The sequence below is a fragment of the Coenobita brevimanus genome, chromosome 20 (genome assembly GCF_032717465.1).
Source record: "Coenobita brevimanus isolate Jiangsu-jjx chromosome 20, ASM3271746v2, whole genome shotgun sequence".
Classification (NCBI taxonomy): domain Eukaryota; kingdom Metazoa; phylum Arthropoda; class Malacostraca; order Decapoda; family Coenobitidae; genus Coenobita; species Coenobita brevimanus.
In genome coordinates, this window is record NC_136973.1 from 24,348,242 (window position 1) to 24,369,742 (window position 21,501).

The 21,501-nt window shown below is 40.8% G+C and overlaps 1 protein-coding gene across 1 annotated transcript in view; it reads left to right on the forward strand.

Annotated features, from left to right (window-relative positions):
- Positions 1–21,501, forward strand: part of LOC145391942 (uncharacterized) — a 204,183-nt gene that overhangs the window by 180,710 nt on the left and 1,972 nt on the right. The window contains exons 23-25 of the mRNA XM_080266431.1: positions 3,627–3,859; positions 4,619–4,771; positions 11,793–12,185. Coding sequence (XP_080122557.1) covers positions 3,627–3,859; positions 4,619–4,771; positions 11,793–12,185 — 779 coding nt within the window. The remainder of the gene's footprint in view (positions 1–3,626; positions 3,860–4,618; positions 4,772–11,792; positions 12,186–21,501) is intronic.

Consider the following 21,501-nt stretch of genomic DNA (forward strand, 5'->3'; position numbering starts at 1 on the left):
CTCTAACCCTGACTTCCACTTCCTTCCATCGAGGGGGGTACCGAAACTTTGGTTCGCGGGTGTACGTATTGGTAGTTCCTGGGAGTTCAAAGCTTTTCCACGCTGCGGCAAAGCGTCCTACGGTGTGAATGTACACTCTTCCAAAACAGTATCGGCACCGTTGGGTGCGATAGTTGTGAAACTGAGCAACTTCTGCAGACACACATGAGTCTATAAATGTGGTACCTCAAAACATATACCAGCCAGTAAGTTAAACTTTTTGCAAGTTTGAGTTCTAATAATTACGAAATACAATATCTGCACTAATAATTACAGGATGCCTCATATATCACAATGCTTCATCCATGTTTCAGAATGGTACGTGCTGTAAGAGTGCCCAGACTTTTTTGAGAGGGTGTACCACCTCCCTCCAGTTAGTGGTGGGGGTGGAGGGTGAGCAGGGGCTATGGCTCATGAGTGGACAATTTTAGACAACTATCTTCCCAAAGTTTGACGAATATATAGGGGGGAAAATCGAACCATTTGAAACACGCATTAGTAGAGATGGGGTTTTCATTGTATTTGGCCAGGTGTACATTTTCTTTGGACGGAACTGGGAAGATGGTTGTGTCTTAGATTGTACTGCTTAATGATCCACCTCGATGACGTCTCCATCACTCTAATCAGGTTACCACTAAACGATATTTTTAATCATTTAGTTTAGTTCTGGTGGCAAATGGAGGACCCTATTGTATCGCATCGTGTTGAATCGTTTATAAAGGCTCCAGCGTGCTTGCATGCGACAGCTTTGGTCACCTAATGGTGGCTGTCCATGCTGCTTGATCTCAGGCAGCTTCCCTATTCAGTCCTTTATCCCTGAGGTCACACTTTCCGCACTCAAGTCTAAATCAAACTTCTCTGAATCCAAATTTCTCACCAAAGCATGTCGGACTAATGACAGTCAGCCTAAAGGCCGAACCTGTGAACTTGACCTGTGACTAATTCTCAAACTGTAATGACTTCATCCTTGGCTGACCCTCAACCCTTTCGTAAATTTGATCCAGACAGGATCAAGACTGCTTTATATATATATATATATATATATATATATATATATATATATATATATATATATATATATATATATATATATATATATATATATATATAAACTGAACAGAAGAAAAAATAAATTTAATAAAAAATAATCCATACACCAGATTACAGGTGCCCTCCATCCACAAAAAAATCTGTAACAGTTGGACTTGAACAGCTGTAGTTTGAAATTTGGGGACAGACCACTCTGGGGAAAGAGTTCCAAAAGAGATACAGTTCGGGGAATAAAATATTCTTGATAGGCAGAAGTTCTGCAATATGGCAGTGTGACAGTTTCATATGAGCTACCAGATGCCAGTGTAGCACAGGGGAAGGCATGGAGAGGTGGCACAATGGATGCAACATCATCTGAGCATTTGAGTTGACCTATCACAGTACCTGGAGACATGTCAGTTAAATAGTTTATCAACTACACATCAACCATTAAAGCAGAAAGCTACTATGGGTATCTGCTTTGAGAAAGGGAAATTTTGTATCCTCCACCTTTCTTCTTCAAAAACCCTTTTTTATTTATGCCTTGAGAGAGAGAGAGAGAGAGAGAGAGAGAATTAAGACTACAGACTTACATAAATCAATGGTTGGCTGCTCTGAGACTCTCTATACGTCAGGTAAAGTTAGAGGCAGGCGCCATAAAGTGCTTAGTTGCTTCGTTTTTCATAACTTAGACCTTTGAGCCTGTGGCAGGTTGTTCACCCATTATCGTGGGATACAAGGCCACTGCATTACCCAGGTTAACACATTTATCTCCCCTTGATGTCCCATAAGGTACTTGTTTTACTTATCAACCTACTGTGCAAAAGATGGCTGGACACCTGATTGGAGCGATGCCAGCTGTTCGCACCAGGAATCAGACGAACCTTGAACCATCACACCAACAATTTCTCCGTCAATAGTGCAAACAATTTAGCTACTAGTGTGGGGATCAGCAGGGAAAGTGTCTGTATAAATCAGGTACAGTGATATTAATCATGTACAGTCAACAAAAAAAGTATCGGACCTCCTACCGCACGTACCCTTCTGAAATAATGGACGAAGGATTGTGAAATGTAGAATACCCTGTGATTAGTAATGCACTTATTGTCCTTTGTAATTTATAGGACTGGAAATCGTATGAAACTTCACATTCTTGGTGCTGTTTGTTTTTAAGGTATTAGGTAAACAGATTCATGTGTGTCTACAGAACTCGCTCATTTTCACATCCATCGTACCCCAGGCGTGTAATATATACATTTTTTTGTTCATTGTACCACACGCTATTGTATTTGTACCAGCCGTGACTTACACTGAACATCATCATGAACACGTTGACCCCGCTGAACAAAATACATCTCACACAATCATCTCAACCGTCATGGGGATGCTGCTTCTCACATCACAACTCATTTGATTATCCTGTCGTCTGAATCGTATCGTTTATAAAGATTCCAACGTGCTTGCATGCGTCGGCCTCGGTCACCTAATGGCGGCTCTCCACGTTGCTCGATTTCTGTCAGGCTCTCTATTCAGTCCCTTTTTCCTGAGGTCACACTCTGCGACCTCGTCTCAGGTTTCTTTTCGGTCTGCCTCGCGCAACTCTACCCCCAGGGTTCACAGTTCTCAATCACTTGTTATCCTCCATCTTCTCCACATCTCCAAACTATCTTAATCTACCCTACCTCATCCCAACACCAATACACGCCAGCCCCATCCTTCTTATCAACTCATCAGTCGCAATCCTAGCCCCCCAGGCCTTCCATTCAAAGACGCACTACACATCATCTAATCATTGTCATTTCTGTACGTTTGAGCCAACGAATATCCTCTTCCATCACACTTTGTCATTACAAAAAAAAAAAAATGTATTCTTTAGGTTCACATCTGCGTTAGCCAGGGGTCACATTAGCAAACTATGATAATTATACCAATGCCAAATGTCAGAATATCCCCCTTGACAGCTCTGGGTATGGGGAACACTTATCTATACCCTTTTTACTCTAACCTGGCCTAAAATTGCCACTTCTCCATCTTGAATGCCGAGTTGTAAGAATGAATTAACGAGTTTGGCGCTAGTCACGAGGAAATGATATCGAAGGCACGTAGAGCCGTAGCATTGTCTTATTCTGCCACAGAGTTACGTGAAATTAACTGCAAAAAGACGAAGATCTGGGTCAAGGTAAGGTGAAAGTGCTATGGTAGGGTGTGTGAAGATACAGAAGAACAGAACTTGACAGCCACTTACAGGTGTGCCAAAACTGTCTCTGCTAATTTTTTCAATAACAATATTCCTCGTGACAGCTGTGAGTCTTGTAAACACTTAAATGGTAATATGTGTCAAGATATAGACAAATAAACACTGACAGCCAATGACAAGTGTGCCAGAAGTGTATGTACTAATTCTGTTCAGCCTTAATGTTCACCTTGACAGCTGTGGGTCTGGTGAACACTTATGTGGTAATGTGTGTCAAGATATAGACAAATAAAGATTGACAGCCACTGACACGTGTTCCATAAGTGTATGTACTAATTCTGTTCAATCATGATCCTCTTGACAGCTGTGGGTCTGGTGAACACCTAAGTGGTAATGTGTGTCAAGATATAGACGAGTGTGTGTTCCGCCCCTGCCTGCACGGTGGGTCCTGCTACAACCTACAGCCAGGCTATCAGTGTTCCTGCCCCGGTACTCACACGGGGGACAACTGTGAGTGGCTTAACATGCCTTCTGATGCCAACCCCCTTGCTGCACCTCTGGCTGTGGCCGCTCTGACAGTCTTCGTTCTACTTATTGGTGAGTATTCCCAAGTACTAATTTGTGTCTGTTATAACTCTCAAATTTCATCTAAAAGCTCTTCAAAGGAAAAAAAATACAAGGTAAAATAAAACCATTTTAATTTAGGTTTCATAACAACTTCTTTCTGATTCTGTCTTTATGAATCATGATCATCATAATCATCATCATCATCCTGTTGTATATCATTGTGGTACTGCATTATAATCTCGGTCATTCGTACTAGAGGGTGGGATTATAAACTGTGTCCTTATATGGATGTAGCGGCCTCACTGATTAGTACATTTTCTGCAAGCAGCCTTGTACCTCCTATTCTGCGAAGGGAGAAAATGTTGTGATGAGTCCCCTTTTCTCATACTTAAATTCCAAAATGAGATGATTTTTTTTTTTTTTTTTTTTTTTTTTGAAAGATCTCCACCCCTTGTGACTATGAAGAACTAGGGTAGAATGAAGTTGGGATCGATTATTGTACATTATTCCAAATTAAGTAAATAAAAATAAAATAAATAAATAAATAACAGCCAAATCCCATATTATCCCCATTGTGACCCAGGGACTTGAAGATATAGTACCGTAAAATAGAAAATCAGCATTTACTTCATCCAAAAGCATCAAGTGAAGTACCGCATTGGACAGAAGGGGTTCAGCAATGATGGAAATATACTCGATTTATGAATATTTGGTTTAGGACTCTATTCTAAGTAGTTTCTTTCCTTTTATTTTTTTCTCTTTGCCTACGGACCGTGTTGTGTTTGGCAGTGGTGCTGGGTGTGATGCTTACCCTGCGTGTTCAGCGGTGGCGATCTGGGCGAGGCGCTGCGCTGGGACCTGCCGATATCAGCAACGTTACAGACGTCTTGGATACGCCCCTCACCATCCAGGCCGTCACTGATATCTCACACACCCATACAAGTACATGTGCCCTCTTTATTTATGTTGGTCCCCTTGTTATTTCTTCTGCTGTTCATTTTCCCCCACGTTGATGAATCGACAAATGACTATCGACATTACACAGGGCGAATCCTCCGAGCTAAGACCAATGGACCATACAGCTCCGCAGGTCGAGGAGAGATCCCTGGAGAAACCGCTACATCTGTCACCAGAAATACGTTACTCTGGTGCGGGCTCAAACTGCCAACCCAACGGTCGTGAAGCGCGAGCAATATTCTGGCCCAACATTGCATAGAATAATTCTTTATGTTTCTTCCTCAGCGATTTGTTTTTCCATCAGCAGCTTGCAATATCAGCAGAGGGTGAAAAAAAAAAAAAAAAAAAGATATCGATATCAGCAGAGGGAGGAGAAACTGGAAAAACAAGTCGCTGTGGAAGTCACAACGAATTCTCCATTGCATGTCGGGCCATCTGCATCTGCCCATGTCGATAACTTTCATCAGTAAAATATGAGAGGATTATTAACGAGTGATGTGAAGGTAAAGGAAAAATAGAAGAGGTGATTTTTAGACGGACTTCTGATCCTGACTCTACAGTATAATGTCTGTTTTTATTGATTTTTTTTTTATTATTACTTTTTGTGGGGGTGAGGAGGGAGGTTTTTGCTTAATTTACTCCATGGAAAACAGGTGTAGTAGGTCAGGTACTTCTCTTCTTTAAGGAGTTGTTTTAATATTACAAGCCTTCCTCTCATGTACTCATAAATTGCTCGGAAAATTAAGTGGTCCACAAATGCAGCTTCGTATGTTTCACCTTCTCAAAGATGGAAAGATAGATTGATGGATAGGTGGATAGATAGATAGATAGATAGGTAGGCTGATTGACAGATATTTTAATCCATTTCAGAGCTATACCTATTTCATTTTCTTAATTCAAATACCACCAGATAATTTTATTCAGCCACAGGAAAGGCTGATCTTCAGAAAGTCTGAATGAATTATAGTCCCGGAGTCTCGTCAGATAAGGAAGCTCCCTAACACCTCTTCCTAAACAATATAGTTTGCTTTATACTTTACTCTCCCCGTCTGTGTTGCTTAAATCATTCAAATATCGTCATATTCCGCCTGCATAAAGTAATAAAATATATTAACTAGCCGGAACCAAAAACAAATCACTGAGGAACAGTGTTAGGGAGCTTCCTTAACCAATGAGATATAGACCAAAGTCTCGGTATATCGTATCCAGAACTTTTTGCATATTGTCTTGTTTTTAGTCTGCCGCCAGAGGTTTGTATTGGCGTTCAGGATAATCCCTGGTGTATGCCGTATGGGTGGGTGGGTGTGAGTGTGGATGTGGATGTGTATGATGTGTGTGTAGAATAACTTTGTAGCTTCTTGTAGTGGAGGTTTGTAGATTAGTTATATATATATTGAACTTATGGACGAGCGGTTGTTATACGTGAGTAGCTTTGTAAGTAGATAATCTTCGTTCCCATTTGTCATGCAATGACAGGAGAGGTAAAGAATAGTATGGGACTATTTTTATTTGTCTTAGAAATATTAACAAAGTCTCTCACACACGAGTGAAGTTAAGTAGAGTCCCGCGAGCTACCTCCTGTCTCGCTCTCTCTCACTCTCTCTCTCTCAACCATGTTGCTAAGCTCGTTCTCCCTACTACCTGCCGGTTCTATGGCTAGCCTCCTTCTGAGCTCTGCTTCCTAAATTCTGGTGTAGCAGGGGTCGTGTCACGTGTGTTACACTGTGGTTGGAAAGTTCTAGAAACCTGTGTGTGAGTATGTGTGTATGTGTGTGTATGGTCACAAGGCACTGTCGTGTGCCTATAAAGCATTCCTTGAGTTAAGAGTGTGTAAGCATGTTTAGCATTGCTCGATTCTCGCAGACACAATACCTGTCTCATCATCTGACTTCCTACTTCTATCTGTCTCACTTTCTATCTATTTATCTATTTGTCTATAATGATTTGTAATTATAATATGGACTCATAACATTGCTCGGCCACACCGCTGAAGGTCCTCCGACAGCAATCATCATTGACATATGCTAATATATTAGTATATAATATTGATTATAATACTGTATACATATAATATTCATAGTAAATTGCAATGATCCAGTAATATTACATTTTAAACAAGTTGTATACATATTTGAATAAATGCAATGGTTGTTGTATGACATTTTGTAAGATGTGTATGTATAAGAGACATACGCATATAATTGTGCAATGGTAATACTGCTAGGTTATATATTACATATTGAGTTATCCCTTTAGTAATGTCTAATATTTCACCTAACTTGTATGATGATACTGGTAATACAGAATTGTGGTATAATTGTATGACTTATAATATTGTAGTAACATTGTGGTAATACATAATTGTAACATTGTGAATTGTTATATAATTGTATTGTAATTGTTACATTGTAGTAACATTGTAGTAATACATAATTGTAACATTTTATGAATTGTTACATAATATTGTGGTAATGCATAATTGTGTTGGCCTTATAATTGTAGTTACATTTTGTTAATGCAACTGTTACGTAATTGTGTTGGCCTTATAATTGTAGTTAAAGTTACATAAAAGTTACAGCTTGTTAATGCAACTGTTACATAATTGTTACATATTGTTTGTAGTTACATAATTGCAGTTAAAGTTACATAAAAGTTACATCTTGTTAATGCAACTGTTACATAATTTTTACATATTGTTTGTAGTTACATAATTGTAGCAAGTGTAACATAATGCAATCGTTTGTCGTTACATAATTGTTACATATCGTTTGTAGTTACATAATTGTAGTTAAAGTTACATAAAAGTTACATCTTGTTAATGCAACTGTTACATAAATGGTACATATTGTTTGTAGTTACATAATTGTAGCAAGTGTAACATAATGCAATTATTGTCGTTACATAATTGTTACATATCGTTTGTAGTTACATAATTGTAGCAAGTGTAACATAATGCAATCGTTTGTCGTTACATAATTGTTACATATCGTTTGTAGTTACATAATTGTAATATTTGCAGTCCTGACATTGAATCCGGTCATGCTGTGGTCGATGATACGATGTGCCATGTCACTAGCTTGTGGAGACAACCGTTTGTTTTTTGTTTCATTTATAGAAGGAGTTAATGTGGTATTTTAGCGTTTGTAGTAACACACTTATTTTTATTTCTTTGTTATGTGATCTTACTCTATTTCTTTTTCTTTCTTTTTTTTTTTGTTGTATGTATTGATTTTCTATAGTTTGTTTTTCTTCGTTTGTCTACGTTTTTTCGGTGTTGCTCGAGGTTCCATAATTGCATGCTAATTTCCTTGGGATCCTTTTTTAAGGTTTAGTTTATATTGCACAGATATTACTGAAAATGATATTATATAGACACATATTTTGTTACTTTATATAAAAATATATATATACACTATATACAGTATTAACTGTATACACTGACTTGTTCTTCACTTGTACCTATCGTGGGCAATATATGTGTCAGCACTGTGTGGAAATCATTGTCCTCACGATTGTGTTGAAGATGTTCTTTCTTGCTAACGTCATTTGTGTTGGCCATTTTTTTTTTCTTTTCTGGTCTTCCTTGTAACTTAATTTATCTGTTTCCACTAGGTAGCTTTAATTAATAAATGTTTAATACAGTTCTTTTAATCGCTCACTGAGTAACTGTGATGGTATATTTTCTTTATCACTTTGTAGATGTAATAATGTATAGCTGTATGTATGAAACACGTATTTTATGTAGGTATAAATGGTAACACTCGGTGGTAGTAAATAAATGCTATAATAAATGAATGAATATATACAGTGTAGAATATTTATTGTTGGTGCAAATATTTAATGATTGAATTATGAAGATAATTGAAGTAGGTATACGTATTTAAGTTGTAATTATACAGCACGTTTTATGTTTGTGCAGAAATTAGTTGTCTATCACTGTGTATTGTATAAATGAAGTAACTCACCAATTTTTACCGTGGTGGAAATGGTGTGAGTGGTGTTGCACATGGTGATAGCATTGTTCTTCACGGGTTGATTGACGTGTTGTGGGGTGTCAGACACACGGCTTGTCGTCGTCTCAGCACACGTATGGTGACGTCGACTTCTCACACTGGTAGCTGTGGTGAGTAAATGAGTAGCGATGAGAATCTTGAGTGAAGATGAGTGAGTAAGATGAGTTGTGAATATGGGCTTGGTATTTGCTTCGTCGTCTTGACCTCATGACTCCTGCGTCAGTGGTGGAGGTTGGGTGGATGTAGCAGAGAGAGGAGGTTGAGGTCTGGTGGTTGTGAGTTGTGAGTCGTATCTCACTTTTCGTTTGTTTGTTTTTTGTTTTTTTCTTTCTTGATGTTTTCTCGGTCCTTTTTTCTTGTGATTTACTCGTTGTAGGATGAAGACTGCCGCTACTTGTAGGTGCGTGTAGAAGATTATACAGACGACTCGTCGAGTTGTTACTTGTAGTTGATTGTAGATTGTTGTACTTCGTTGGTTTGTCGTAGAAATTGCAAGATTGTTTGTATCAGTATTTTGTTAAACTACTGGTAAGGCGTCCTGTGACCTCTTCTAAATCAGCGTGATGATCGTGGAGACGGAGGGGGGGTTGGAGAGAACTGTCAGGAGCTGGTTGTGAGTTGTTGGTTGTGAGAGGTAGTTTTTGTTTTCAATCTTGATATTTTGTAGGAATTCACTGTTGATTCGTAGACGAGGTTCGTATACGTTCGCTGCTACCAAATGTCATATAAGACTTTGTAACTTCTTGTAGTGAAGTTTTGTAAATCAGTTATATATATATTAGACTTGCAGACGAGCGGTTGTTATACGTGAGTTGCTTTGTAAGTAGATAATCTTCGTTCCCATTTGTCATGCAATGACAGGAGAGGTAAAGAATAGTATGGGACTATTTTTATTTGTCTTGGAAATATTAACAAAGTCTCTCACACACGAGTGAAGTTAAGTAGAGTCCCGCGAGCTACCTCCTGTCTCGCTCTCTCTCACTCTCTCTCTCTCAACCATGTTGCTAAGCTCGTTCTCCCTACTACCTGCCGGTTCTATGGCTAGCCTCCTTCTGAGCTCCGCTTCCTAAATTCTGGTGTAGCAGGGGTCGTGTCACGTGTGTTACACTGTGGTTGGAAAGTTCTAGAAACCTGTGTGTGAGTATGTGTGTATGTGTGTGTATGGTCACAAGGCGCTGTCGTGTGCCTATAAAGCATTCCTTGAGTTAAGAGTGTGTAAGCATGTTTAGCATTGCTCGATTCTCGCAGACACAATACCTGTCTCATCATCTGACTTCCTACTTCTATCTGTCTCTCTGTCTATCTATTTATCTATTTATCTATTATGATTTGTAATTATAATATGGACTCATAACATATTGTGTGTGTGGGGGGGGTGGATGTGGATTTGTATGGTGTGTGTTGCATGTGGATGTGGATGTGGATGTGGATGGTGTGTGTGTGGGTGTGGGTGTGGATGTGTGTGGTGTGTGTGTGGGGTGTGTGGATGTGGATGTGTATGGTGTGTGTTGGATGTGGATCTGGATGTGGATGTGTATGGTGTGTGTGTGGGTGTGGGTGTGGATGTGTGTGGTGTGTGTGTGGGGGGTGTGGATGTGGATGTGTATGGTGTGTGTGTGGTTGGGTGTGGGTGTGGGTGTGCATGTGTATGGTGTGTGTGTGGGTGTGGGTGTGCATGTGTATGGTGTGTGTGTGTGGGTGTGGATGTGGATGTGTATGGTGTGTGTGGGGGTGGGGGGGTGGATGTGTATGGTGTGTGTGTGGATGTGGATGTGTATGGTGTGTGTGTGGGTGTGGATGTGGATGTGTATGGTGTGTGTGTGTGGGGGGGGGTGTGGATGTGTATTGTGTGTGTGTGGGTGTGGATGTGTATGGTGTGTGTGTGGGTGTAGGTGTGGATGTGTACGGTGTGTGTGTGTGGGTGTGGATGTGGATGTGGATTTGCATGGTGTGGGTGGGTGTGGGTGTGGCTGTGGATGTGTATGGTGTGTGGGTGGGTGTGGGTGTGGCTGTGGATGTGTATGGTGTGTGGGTGAGTGTGAATGTGGATGTGGATGTGTATGGTGTGTGCGTGGGTGATCGTGGATGTGGATTTGTATGGTGTGTGAGTGGGTGGGTGTGGATGTGTATGGTGTGTGCGTGGGTGTGGGTGTGGATGTGTATAGTGTGTGGGTGTGAGTGTGGATGTGTATAGGTGTGGGTGGGTGTGGACGTGGATGTGTATGGTGTGTGGGTGGGTGTGGGTGGGGATGTGGATGTGTATGGTGTGTGGGTGGGTGTGGGTGTGGATGTGGATGTGGGTGTGAATGTGTATGGTGTGTGGGTGGGTGTGGATGTGTATGGTGTGTGGGTGGGTGTGGGTGTGGATGTGTATGGTGTGTGGATGGGTGTGGGTGGGGATGTGTATGGCATGTGGGTGGGTGTGGGTGTGGATTTGTATGGTGTGTGGGTAGATGTGAGTGTGGATGTGGATTTGTATGGTGTGAGGATGGATGGGTATGTGGAGATCAGCAACAATATTAAGTAACCTGGATTACTTCTTGGCACAGACACATCATAGATACAAGCACATTTACCACCCAGTGATTCTTCAGGATTGTTCTATTAATCTAACACCCATTTTAATTCGTTTAGAGATACGTGTACGCTCTCTTGCAAACAACTGTGGTTAAATATCCGTCACTCTTATTGATACAAGATCCCTGTGAACTTAACAGATGTGGGCAATCTTGAAAACCACTTAACTGAATGGCAAAACTATTATTACGGAATCCTTGTAGACTTAAGAGAGACTGGATCCCTGTGAATATAAGAGAGACTGGATCCCTGTGAAGTTAAAAGAGAAGTATGCAGTCAGTAAGTACAGTGGTATAAACAACTCCCTCTGGTGCTGGATTCCCGTGAACTTTGATGATAGACTTAAGCTTTATTGATAACTGTTGCTCTGAAATGTCCAAAATATTTACTGACACTGTATCCTTATATTCTTCCAGTCACCAGGCATGTCCTATCGCCCCTGGACCTGTCGCCTGTGAAGGATAAGGAGGGGGTACCGTGTGAGGTAAGCCTGGCTATCCCTCCCACAATGCTCAGGTCACAGGTAAAACTAACTGACGGCAGCAAACACAAGTCCCCTCGATGCCCCACTGTATCTGTAGCTGAAGACTTGGCCTGTCAGCAGCGAGGCGGGATGAAGCAGATGGTGTGCTGTATGGAAAGCGGGGGTGTAGTTACCTCTCCTGCTGACACCTTAGCAGTAACACAGCAGGTTCAGGAAAACAGAGGCGTGAGACCCGGACAGCCTTCGCTTGCACAGGATGATTTACGAGCTTATGCCTACGAGGGGGACTGCTCTCCCTCTGACTCATTCACCTCAGCTGCATTAGGTGAGTGAAAACACACACACACACACACACACACACACACACACACACACACACACACACACACACACACACACACACACACACACACACACACACACACACACACACACACACACACACACACACACACACACACACACACACACACACACAGTAGCCAGTGTCCAGTTAGTTTTAGTTTTATTTGCATTTATTTGGCCAGCAGAATTGTCATATCGTTCAGATCGTTTATAAAGACTCCAACATGCTGCATGCTTTGGCCTTGGTCACCTGATGGCGGCTCTCCACACCACTCGATCTCTGGCAGCCTCCCTATACAGAATACACCCTAGAATTAATCCATCCATCCATCATCCAATCCTACATTGCCCCATGAGGAGCGTAGGAGCCCGGGGCTAGGCAGTTGGTCCCGACATTTAAGATGAGAGTGACCAGCCTCACTCATCCCTGAGTGGCATTACATGAGCAGTCAACCCCAACCATCCCTTGGATATAAACCTTCAACGGCTCAATCCGATTGGAGCGCAATAATTACCCACTAAACCACCAGGCGCCAAAATTTGGTTATATGGTTACCACCCAGCATAGTAAATGGTTTCCTGGAGTACAGGAAACCATTTGGCTTGTCACTCAGTGTAGCGTCACCCACAGGCAGCAGGAAGAGCAAAGAATGAAGGAAAGAAAGACAGAAGAGGGAGTGCAAAGTTACCCGTAGGCAGAAGGAAAAGGAAAGAATGAAGGAAAGGAAGACAGAAGAGGATGGAAGGAAAGAAGGATGGAGGAGAGGAAAGGGCATACACCCGACAGCAGCACTACATTGGGTGAGTGGATGGTGAACATTAAACAATACACAAATAATATCCAAAAAAGCACTCCCTGTTTCATAAAATCACCCCACTTTGTTAACCCCTTAACCGCGGGGCGTCACTTTCGTGAAGCTCGGGCGCAATGGATCATACCGCGGGGCATCACTTTTGTGATTCTGTGTTATTTTGAATTATCCCGGGCTTTCAAGTGGTGGCTTGTATCATCTATCAGTACTGCCAATGTCCAACACTAGTCAGCACTCCAAATCTCATCTGTACTCCCAGCCATTGTTGACATTTTAGCGATTTCTCCCGCTTCCTGACTCCCCTCCCTACCTGCCCTCCATTACCCTGTCCTTTCACCTCCCAGGCCGTGCTGCGCTAAGCAAATTTCCCCTGGTTTTTTCCACAGATTTCATACATTGAAATAAGCCCTATGCCCTATACTTATACAAAATAATATATACCAAAAAAAAATAAGGTAAGTGATAGTGTTATACACCAGGAATTGGCTAATTATCACCTGACAACACCTCACGTGCATTCATTCGCTACATTACCACGGTAATTTCCCCTTTGAATTATGCCTTGTAATCTATGTCTGTGTCACGAATCAAATTTGCGACATTTTCCTTTTGTGAGAAGCCACGAACTATTAGTGGAAAACTCACTGTGTATCGTTCAGTTAACCGTTTCTCTCTCCATTTCGGGTATACTTTTAAAAACATTCGTCACTGTTTCAAAAGTGACCGATCTAATGCACGTCATTAAGTGCTCTACTGAGCGATATTATTGTTCTTTATTGTTCGCCCTTGCTTGCCTCGACCGTTGGCCATGCCTTCTTCAGGTGGCCTGTGCGTCCTACCACACGCATCGTATTTGAATGGGCAGTCAAGTGTCTGTTGTGACGGAGTGAGGTTCTGTGCTCCAGCAGTGAGAGAGTGAGAGGTCAACTAGCACCCAGACTCCACTAGACTACAGTACTCCAGGCTCCCACCCTTCTTTGGTGATACACTACATTCATTGACCAGTATTTCCTTTTCGTATTTTCCTAGGTTTAAGAGTTTAGTTAAGTGTGCTGTTTCCTCACATGCTGGCTGGCTGCGCCGCATGTTTTTTTTTTTTTTAGGCGTAAGAATTTAGCTTTTGAGTGAGTGAGTGAGTGCGATCTCATTATTTGAATTCATTTTGAAATGTAACGTTAAATTTATTTCTTTGTAATCAATAAATTTAACAGTTCTTTTTCTTTGAGCTTAATGTAATATAAACTCGTGTTTCATTTCTCCATAATTAAGCTTATTTCCCTTATAGCTCCTAGCTTGCATAAACGTTTTGCTATTCATAACTGGTACTTAGGCCAGTCTTGTTGTATTAAACTTAAAATCCGTTGTGCCTTCTAGGAGTTACGCATCAGCAAGAACCTGATATTATTAATAGTATTAGTTATTTATTGTCAGGGGTGAAGTCACTTTCTCCAGAGGCTAACAGTACTAATAGACAGCAATTGAGTAATTAGTCTCTGCTGTGTACTGTTAAGAAAGTTTATAAATTCTCGATCTGAGAGGATCGGCGAAGCGAGCTGATATAAAGTAATCATTGCTTGATTTAGCAAGACAATTCATTGTCCCTGCTCTTCAGTATTATTGAGCATTATCATTTAAATTATTGAATTTATAAAAAAAAAAAAAAAAGTGACAGTCTGTAATAAAAATATATATCAGAAAGGAAGGGAGAAGCCTAAGTGACATTTACATTCACCTGGAACTACCTATTTCTTTATGTATTGCCGAGATTTTCTACCAATAATTTATTAGCACGTAAGTTAGCAGCTGTCAGCCTCAGTGTCATTGTCAACCCTTGCCTTCTCAGATAAGCCGTGGCATTTAGTTCCTTGTCCTCCGCTGCGGTCAAAACATGTCGCACTCACACCCCGCCATTTCTGCCACTTCTGCGCCCATTGCAAAGGGCCCCGTGACCTCTACACCCATTAAAAATCGTGAGGGAAGCAGGAAAGGACTAAGTGACTCTGCAGTGGCACGTGAACTAGCAGAATTGTCTATGGTGATGATGGATAGTGATTTTGACCCTTCGTGTGAATCGTGTGATGAGCCGGGTGAGGAAATCGTGCCAGAAAGTGCTAGTACGAGTGCTTCAGTGTCGGAAGTTATCCCTAGCTCCAAGGGAAAGGAGCCGTTAGTGCAGCAAGGGAAGGAATTTGGGAAGGGAGTGAAAAGGCGGCGTGTTAGCCCCAGAACAATGGCCCTGCGTGACCCAGCCCACCATGAGTCCCGAGTTGATTCACCTCCTCGTTCCCCAAGCCCCACTTCACTCATTTCTTCCTATTCGTCTGCTGATTTATCTCCGGAGTCTTCGTCGTCGGAGTCACCACCAGCATCAACAGTGAAGGCAGGCCGTAGAGGAAGAGGTAAATCCCGGACCAGTAAAAGTAGAGTTGGTACTAGAGTAAGGGCTGCTAGTGCTGTACGGCAACTCAGGGTCAGTGTGAGTGACCTTGAACGGGGTAAATCTGCCTCACAGCCACCCACCACCCTCACCCATCCTACACCGCCACGACAGGGAATCCTGGACGCCTTCGCGTGGACGGAAGGGTCCGATTTTGTGCCAGAACATTTAGTTTTTGATGAGAGCTCCTCAAGAGTACAGCCTGCCTTCACTCTTGACGATAATGCTTAGTGTGTGGACTTCCTTTTGGCCTTCCTAGATGACGAAGTCATGCAGCACATATGTGATGAGACCAACAGGTATGAATCACAACGTGCTGCAAGTGGTACAGGTGCAGCCAAGATGCAACAGTGGTCCATGCTGGGAGTGCAGGAGCTGTATGTGTTCTTTGCCCTCATGCTTCTCATGCCACACTCAAAGAAGCATGAGTTGGAAGAATATTGGTCCATGGACCCCTTACTACCCTCACCCACCTTCAATAAGTACATGGCCAGAGATCGCTTCTGGAACATCATGGGAAACCTGCACTTTGCCGACAACGATGTACCTTCCCAAACCGACCCACTCTGGAAGATCCGGGAGATTCTGAACAGAATGAAGGATAAGTTTATGTCATTCTTCCACCCCTTTCAGAAGGTTGTCATTGACGAATCCTTGGTTTTGTTCAGAGGACGTCTTCGGTTTGTACAGTACATTCCAAGCAAACGCCATCGCTTTGGAATCAAGTTCTTTGTACTGTGCGACTGTAAGAGGGGGTACATCCTTGACTTCGTCATTTATTCAGCTAGCACTGTCGATCTGGATAAAACACACCCCCTTGGCTTCTCAGGCTGTGTAGTGAAAGTGCTCCTTGAAAAGTATTTTGGTGGGAATCATGTGCTGTATACAGACAACTATTATACAGCACCGAAACTTGCCAAATACCTTTCAGAGCACGGCATTGGCTCCTGTGGCACTGTCAAAAGTAATCGTGCCCACTTCCCTAAATTCACAGAGGCAGGAACCTCACAGCGAGGAGACGTGCACCTACGCAAGTCTGAGAAGATGCTGGCAATACAGTGGCATGACAAGAGGGTCGTGCACATGCTCGCCACCGTACATAAGGAGGAAATGACAGACAGTGGGTAGGTCGACCATAGGACAGGCGAACCTGTGATGAAACCTGATGCTGTGTTAGACTACAATATCAACATGCGGCTGGTGGACAAGTCCGACATGATGATTGGTGAGATCGACTGGCTCAGGAAGAATACTAGGTGGTACAGGAAAGTTTTTCTGGATCTCATAGATATGATGATGCTGAACGCCTTCATCCTGTACAAGATGAAGGTCAAGCCACCCAAGTCCTTCTCCCTGAGGTTGTTCGCCAGGACTTGTGTTCAGCAGCTGCTGGAAAGATATGGTAGGGTGACAGCAGCAACTCCAAGGCGCCATCCAGTAACACTTCCCGACCGACTTGAGCTGAGGGCGTATATGGATCGGCACAGACTGGTGCTGATGCCTGCCACAGGTAAAAGGAAGGCTACGATCCACAGGTGTCAGGTGTGTTCACATACCACCCGCCGCACACCTGAGCACAAACGCACCTCTTGGCAGAGTGCCAGGTTCCCCTCTGTGTTACCTGCTTCTTTGATTACCACAGCCAGAAGCAGTTCTAAAAGTGCAAGTGGGAAAGGAGACTAATGTGTAAATAATGTGTAAATAGCAAGTGAAAGCAATGGATGTTAAGTACATATGATTGAACAGTGTATTATAGTTTTATCTTACTGAAAGTGACAGTGACTAACATAGTGTAAGTGAAATAGAAGGGTAAATATTGAAAATACAATAGAAAATGTAAATAGTAATGTAAGTAATTAGTAATATAAGAATATGAGTACAAATACTTTATGTTATAACGGTGAAAGTGAATCCGTGGGTCTCTACGTATTTTACTGAATGAAAAATTGAATGACTTCAGTGACAATAAACTAATACTACTGAAGGAAACTTATGGAGAAAAACTCTAGATATATATATAAGTGTGATATAGTAATAGAAATATAAAGTGTGAGGGGTTTTATGAATAATAAATGACAAAGTACCAAGAGCGAACTAGCGTAAGTGCGAAGGTCATACGCGCTCGTAATTTTCATTGCTTTCACAGTGGGTTTTTTTTGGAGTATGGATCCCAAACTACTTGATAATCATAGAGTAGTGTTTATAGTGTTAATATCTGGCTGTGGTAATCATATTACGGTTTGTCGGGAAGTGTAAAGTGGAGACTTCGTTACCCAACTTCAGAGGTCTCCACAAGTCCTACGGTAACGACGAAGGCTCAACAAACATTCCAGGAGAAAGCTGAAGGTATGTGCCATAAGCATATTTAATTTTAATATTCTAGGACTAATAACTGATTTTTGGCAAATATTTTTTGAGAGTCTGTCAGAGCCCGAATAACCCCGCGGGACACGCAAAACATTGGTAAACATGCCCGCAGTGTAGGAATTAATATTCAGGGCTGACATAAGAATTTGAATTATAGTGTCTGTTTGTTGCTCAGGACCGTATATAAGAGGGTGATGAACTGCATGCTTGATAGCCCTGATCGTCCATCAATACCTACACGTTATCCTGTGAGTTTAGATTTCGAGCCCAGCCCAGGTATCTCTCAAAAATTCACTTCCTTGATTTAGAGCCCCACACAGGCATCCCTCAAATATTCACTTCCTTCATATAGAGCCAGATATTCCTCAGAAATTCACTTCCTTGATTTAGAGCCCTGCCCAGACATTCCTTAAAATTTCCCTTCCAAAAATGACAAAATATCTTGCTACGTTATGATGTGGCAATCACTCTCTGTAAAAAAAAAAAAAAAAAAAAGTACACTCATCCTAATGTGCAGTCACTGTGATGCCAGCTTTCACACATTCTCACTTTGGCCCGTATTCGCGTCGCTTAAGGAGACTTTCTAGTGCCTTTTCCTTAGCTATTTATTTTTGGATATGGCTGGTTAATATTCTTTTATACGTTATTTATGCAAAGTGTGGCGATATTAGAATGATTTATAGAACACAGAGGGGGGAATGTAAGGTGTAATTGTTAGGACTCCATATTATAATTACAAATCATAATAGATAGATAGATAAATAGATAGATAGAGAGACAGATAGAAGCAGGAAGTCGGATGATGAGAAGGTACTGTGTCTGCAAGAATCGAGCAATGCTAAACATGCTTACACACTCTTAACTCAAGGAATGCTTTATAGGCACACGACTGCGCCTAGTGACCATACACACACATACACACATACTCACACACAGGCTTCTAGAACTTTCCAACCACAGGGAACACACGTAACACAACTCCTGCTACACCAGAATTTAGGAAAGAGAGCTCAGAAGGAGAGAGGCCATAGAAGCGGCAGGGAGTGGCAAGAAAGGCTTAGCAAGTTGGAAGAGAGAGAGAGAGAGAGAGAGAGAGAGAGAGAGAGGGAGATAGCTAGCGGGACTCTACCTTATACTTTGCTCTGTGTGAGAGACTTGTTAATATTTCCAAGACAAATAAAAATAGTCCCATACTATTCTTTACCTCTCCTTGTCATTGAATGACAAATGGGAAAGAAGATTATCTACTTACAAAGCTACTCAAGTATAACAACCACTCGTCCACAAGTCTAATATATATATAACTCCACTACAAAGGAGTTACAAAGTCTTATATGACATTTGGTAGCAGCGAACGTATACGAACCTCGTCTACGAATCAACAGTGAATTCCTACAAAATATCAAAATTGAAAACAAAAAAATACCTCTCACAACCAACAACTTACAACCAGCTCCTGACAGTTCTCTCCAACCCCCCCTCCGTCTCCCTTATCATCACGCTGATGTAGAGGTGAAGAGGTCACAGGATGCCTTGGAAGTAGTTTAACAAAGTACTGATAGAAACAAACTTGAAATTTCTACGATGTACCAACGAACTACAACCATCTACAATCAAATACAAGTAACAACTCTACGAGTCGTCTGTATAATCTTCTACACGCACCTACAAGTAGCGGCAGTCTTCATCCTACAACGAGTAAATCACAAGAGAAAAGGACCGAGAAAACATCGACAAAGAAAAACAAAACAAACAAACGAAGAGTGAGACACGACTCATAACTCATAACCACCAGACCTCACCCTCCTCTCTCTGCTACATCCACCCAACCCCCACCACTGACGCAGGAGTGAAGAGGTCAAGACGACGAAGCAAATACCAAGTCCATATTCACAACTCATCTTACTCACTCGTCTTCACTCAAGTTACTCATCGCTACTCATTCACTTACCACAGCTACCAGTGTGAGAAGTCAACGTCATCATCCGTGCTTGCTGAAAATACGCCACGTCGGTCAACACACCACCTGCACCACCACTCACACCATTTCCACCATGGTAAAAATTAGTAAGTTACATAGTTACTTCATTTATAGAATACACGGTGATAGACAATAAGCTTCTGCACAAACATATAAAACGTCCTGTATAGTTACAGCTTAAATACACATACTTACTACAGTTATCTGCATAACTCAAACACTAAATAATCACCAACAATAAATATTCTACACTGTATATATTCATTCATTTATTATAACATTTATTTACTACCAACGAGTGTTACCATTTATACCTACATAAAATACGTGTTTCATATATACTCGTACAACTATATATTATTACATCTACAAAGTAATAAAGAAAATATACCATCACAGTTACACAGTGAGCGATTAAAAGAACTGTATTTAACATTTATTAATTAAAGCTACCTAGTGGAAACAGATAAATTAAGTTACAAGGAAAACCAGAAAAAAAAAAAAAAAAAAAGGCCAACACAAATGACGTTAGCAAGAGTGAACATCTTCAACACAATCGTGAAGACAATGATTTCCACACAGTGCTGACACACATATTACCCACGATAGGTACAAGTGAAGAACAAGTCAGTGTATATAGTTAATACTGTATATAGTGTATATATATATATTTTTTTTTATATAAAATAACAAAATATGGGACTATATAATATCATTTTCAGTAATACCTGTGCAATATAAACTAAACTTTTAAAAAGTATCCCAAGGAAATTAGCCAGTAATTATGCAACCATGAACAACATAGAAAAAGCATACACAAGCGAAGAAAAACAAACTATAGAAAATCAATACATACAAAAAAAAAAAGAAAAAAGAAAGATTGAAAAAGTACGAAAGAAAAAAGAGAGAAATAGAGTATGATCACATAACAAACAAATGAAAATAAGTGTAAGTGTTACTACAAATGCCAAAGTACCACAAAAAAGCAAACGGTTGTCTCCACAAGCTAGTGGCATGGCACATCATATCATCGACCGCAGCATATGTTAGGACTGCAATTATTACAATTATGTAACTACAAACGATATGTAACAGTTATGTAACGACAAACGATTGCATTATGTTACACTTGCTACAATTATGTAACTACAAACAATATGTACCATTTATGTAACAGTTGCATTAACAAGATGTAACTTTTATGTAACTTTAACTACAATTATGTACCTACAAATGATATGTAACAATTATGTAACGACAAATGATTGCATTATGTTACACTTTGCCAATTATGTTACAGTTTCATTAACAAGATGTAACTTTTATGTAACTTTAACTACAATTATAAGGCCAAGACACTTATGTAACAGTTGCATTAACAAAATGTAACTACAATTATAAGGCCAACACACTTATGCATTACCACAATATTTTGTAACAATTCATAAAATGTTACAATTATGTATTACCACAATGCTACTATAATGTTATAAGTCATACAACTATACCACAATTCTTTATTACCAGTATCATCATACAAGTTAGGTGAAATATTAGACATTACTAAAGTGATAACTCAATATGTAATGTATAACCTAGCAGTATTACCATTGCACAATTATATGCGTATGTCTGTTATACATACACATCTCACAAAATGTATAAAACTTGTTTAAAATGTAATATTACTGAATAATCA